Source organism: Epinephelus moara, chromosome 19, assembly GCF_006386435.1.
Source record: "Epinephelus moara isolate mb chromosome 19, YSFRI_EMoa_1.0, whole genome shotgun sequence".
Taxonomy (NCBI): domain Eukaryota; kingdom Metazoa; phylum Chordata; class Actinopteri; order Perciformes; family Serranidae; genus Epinephelus; species Epinephelus moara.
In genome coordinates this window covers 8,953,207-8,955,618 of record NC_065524.1, presented here as the reverse complement: position 1 = coordinate 8,955,618, position 2,412 = coordinate 8,953,207, and the positions used below count along the sequence as shown (strand labels likewise).

Sequence of the window (2,412 nt, the reverse complement as noted above, 5' to 3'; positions counted from 1 at the left end):
CCAAGTGTACATACCTCAGTATGAGAACACACACGGCAACAAGACAGTAGGCAAAGATGGTCCCAATTGAACTCATGTCAACCAGTCCCTTTAAGTCAAATATCAGGACAATGAAAGCTGGAAAGAGATTCACAAATGTTAGTGACAGAACAAGAGTCTGGGAATGCTTAGTCAGATGATAGGAGGGGCATTAGTAAAAGCTCTCGGGGTGTAAAGATCAATTGATTTGGATTGATATATTGATTTAATTATTAACAGTCTCATTGATGCAAAGCTAAAACATAGATCCATATAGTCATCCTCAGATTACACCTTATTTTGAAACTCCGTTTACCCAGCAAACATCAGCCAAGAAAAAGACGATTGAAGGTAATGTTATTTACTCGAGAATAAATCAGCAGCGTTAAAATTTCGGAGAAGATACGAGTCAACAGACAAAGCTCATGCTGTATGTAAATAATGCGGTTATGAGATAACACAACGTAGCGTTACCTGTCTGGCCAGCATCACACTCTGCTAACCATATGCCAGCACAGCTAGCTTTATCTGCCATTAGCTGTTTTGTTTCAACAATGCTGGGCTCAAGTCATTTTCTGTTAGGAGATGCAGTGACTTAAACCAGTGGTGAGTAAAAACAAACAAACAAAAAAATAATAACAGCCTACATGTAATTTGTTAAGCTATGAGTAGAGAAAAACACAGCTAGCCACTAGGCTAATTTATGCAATGTAATTTTGCATAAACTAATAACAAGTGACTAGCGAAAAAGTATTTTGAATGTGAACCTTGACAGTTATTATTGGGCTGAATTTTACACTTTTATTAAACAATGTCATTGGTAATCCATGTTCAGGGCTTTTTGCCAGATAGACCTTTTAGAGTTTTAGTTTTAGGAAAAAAAAAAAAAAAAAGATTATGGTTTATGTTAAAATGAAAACATTTGTTCCAGAAACAGCTTTTTGACAGAAAGACCTGAGGGTTAATGTGTTGTTTTATGTATATTGGTGGAATCAATTTAAAGTACTTTACTGCTCTGAAGCAGTTAGTCATTTACATTATTTATGTGTTGCTTTTATCTTTTATGGCCAAAAGCAAAAAAGAAAGGGGTGGCAGCTTCTTCTGTAACAGACTGTGTTAAATGGGCAGATGTTATTGTCTCATATCCATCGCAGGCCCCTGAATCGCATCAAAATCATTTTTTGGCAGACTTTATAATATCGGCAAATATCGCATCATTACCCATTGAAGTGTTATCATATTGTATAGTGATGAAACTAGTGATTTATATCCCGAGCTCGTACTGCTACAATATTCCTTTTAATGACCAAGACTCATGTGTAGCAGGTTACAATATTCATATGTCTACACTAGAGAGAAACAATAACTGCATAGTATCGCTACTTTTCACTTTGGACAAGCAAAATAACTCATAATAAGACAAGATAATAGGGTTTAGACTAAGACGATAGGTTGCAAAATGACACATAATTTTTAATTTGAATATGTTTTTCTTTAATGTGCAATGGCAATGTTTTTAAAATTATTTCTTTGTAGAGGTATCTGTGCATGGCATCTACAATATGGTTAGGGAATTGTGATTGTGGCATACAAATTATGGTAAACCCTTTAACATTTAATCAGTGGTGGTGATAACAAATGTAGATCAACAATTGCTTTTTGAAGGGTTAGAATTCCAAGCCAAATTATATGACAAGTCCCTTTAACATTTCTTCAGTAATGCTGACAAGTAGTGTTGTTTTTACAAGTGTAAATGACACGTTTAACATGTCAAAATATCAATTTATGTGCTTTATAATCAGATTAAGAATTTAGATTAAATTTTAATAAATCCATAAATCAATTGACATGTTACAAATCTATTTTCACATGCAGATATTGCATTTTGGCTAATAGAAAATGATTTATAGATATCTAATGTAATGGTTACGTATCTACATTTCCTCTTATAGCTGTTCAGAACGGAAGGAATTTCCACTAGTCAAAATACTATTGTAGATATCTTAAATGACATATGTAGGATACATATTCCAAATTAATGCACTAATTTGGGCTATATATCCAAAATGTATTTATTAATTTATTATTTATATTATATACGGATTATATATATATATATATTTATATTACAGTGGTGTGAAAAAGTGTTTGCCCCCTTCCTGATTTCTTACTTTTTTGCATGTTTTCCACACTTAAATGTTTCAGATCATCAAACTCATTTAAACATTAGTCAAAGATAACACAAGTAAACACAAAATGCAGTTTTTAAATGAAGGGTTTTATTAATGAGGAAGAAAAAAATCCAAAGCTACATGGCCCTGTGTGAAAAAGTGTTTGCCCCCCAGCTCCTGTTAAAACATAACTGTGGTTGATCACACCTGAGTTCAATTTCTG

The 2,412-nt window shown here is 33.1% G+C and overlaps 1 protein-coding gene across 1 annotated transcript in view; it reads right to left on the bottom strand.

Annotated features, from left to right (window-relative positions):
* LOC126406597 (cationic amino acid transporter 2-like) overlaps window positions 1-2,412 on the bottom strand; it is a 22,123-nt gene that overhangs the window by 10,964 nt on the left and 8,747 nt on the right. The window contains exon 8 of the mRNA XM_050070966.1: window positions 11-117. Coding sequence (XP_049926923.1) covers window positions 11-117 — 107 coding nt within the window. The remainder of the gene's footprint in view (window positions 1-10; window positions 118-2,412) is intronic.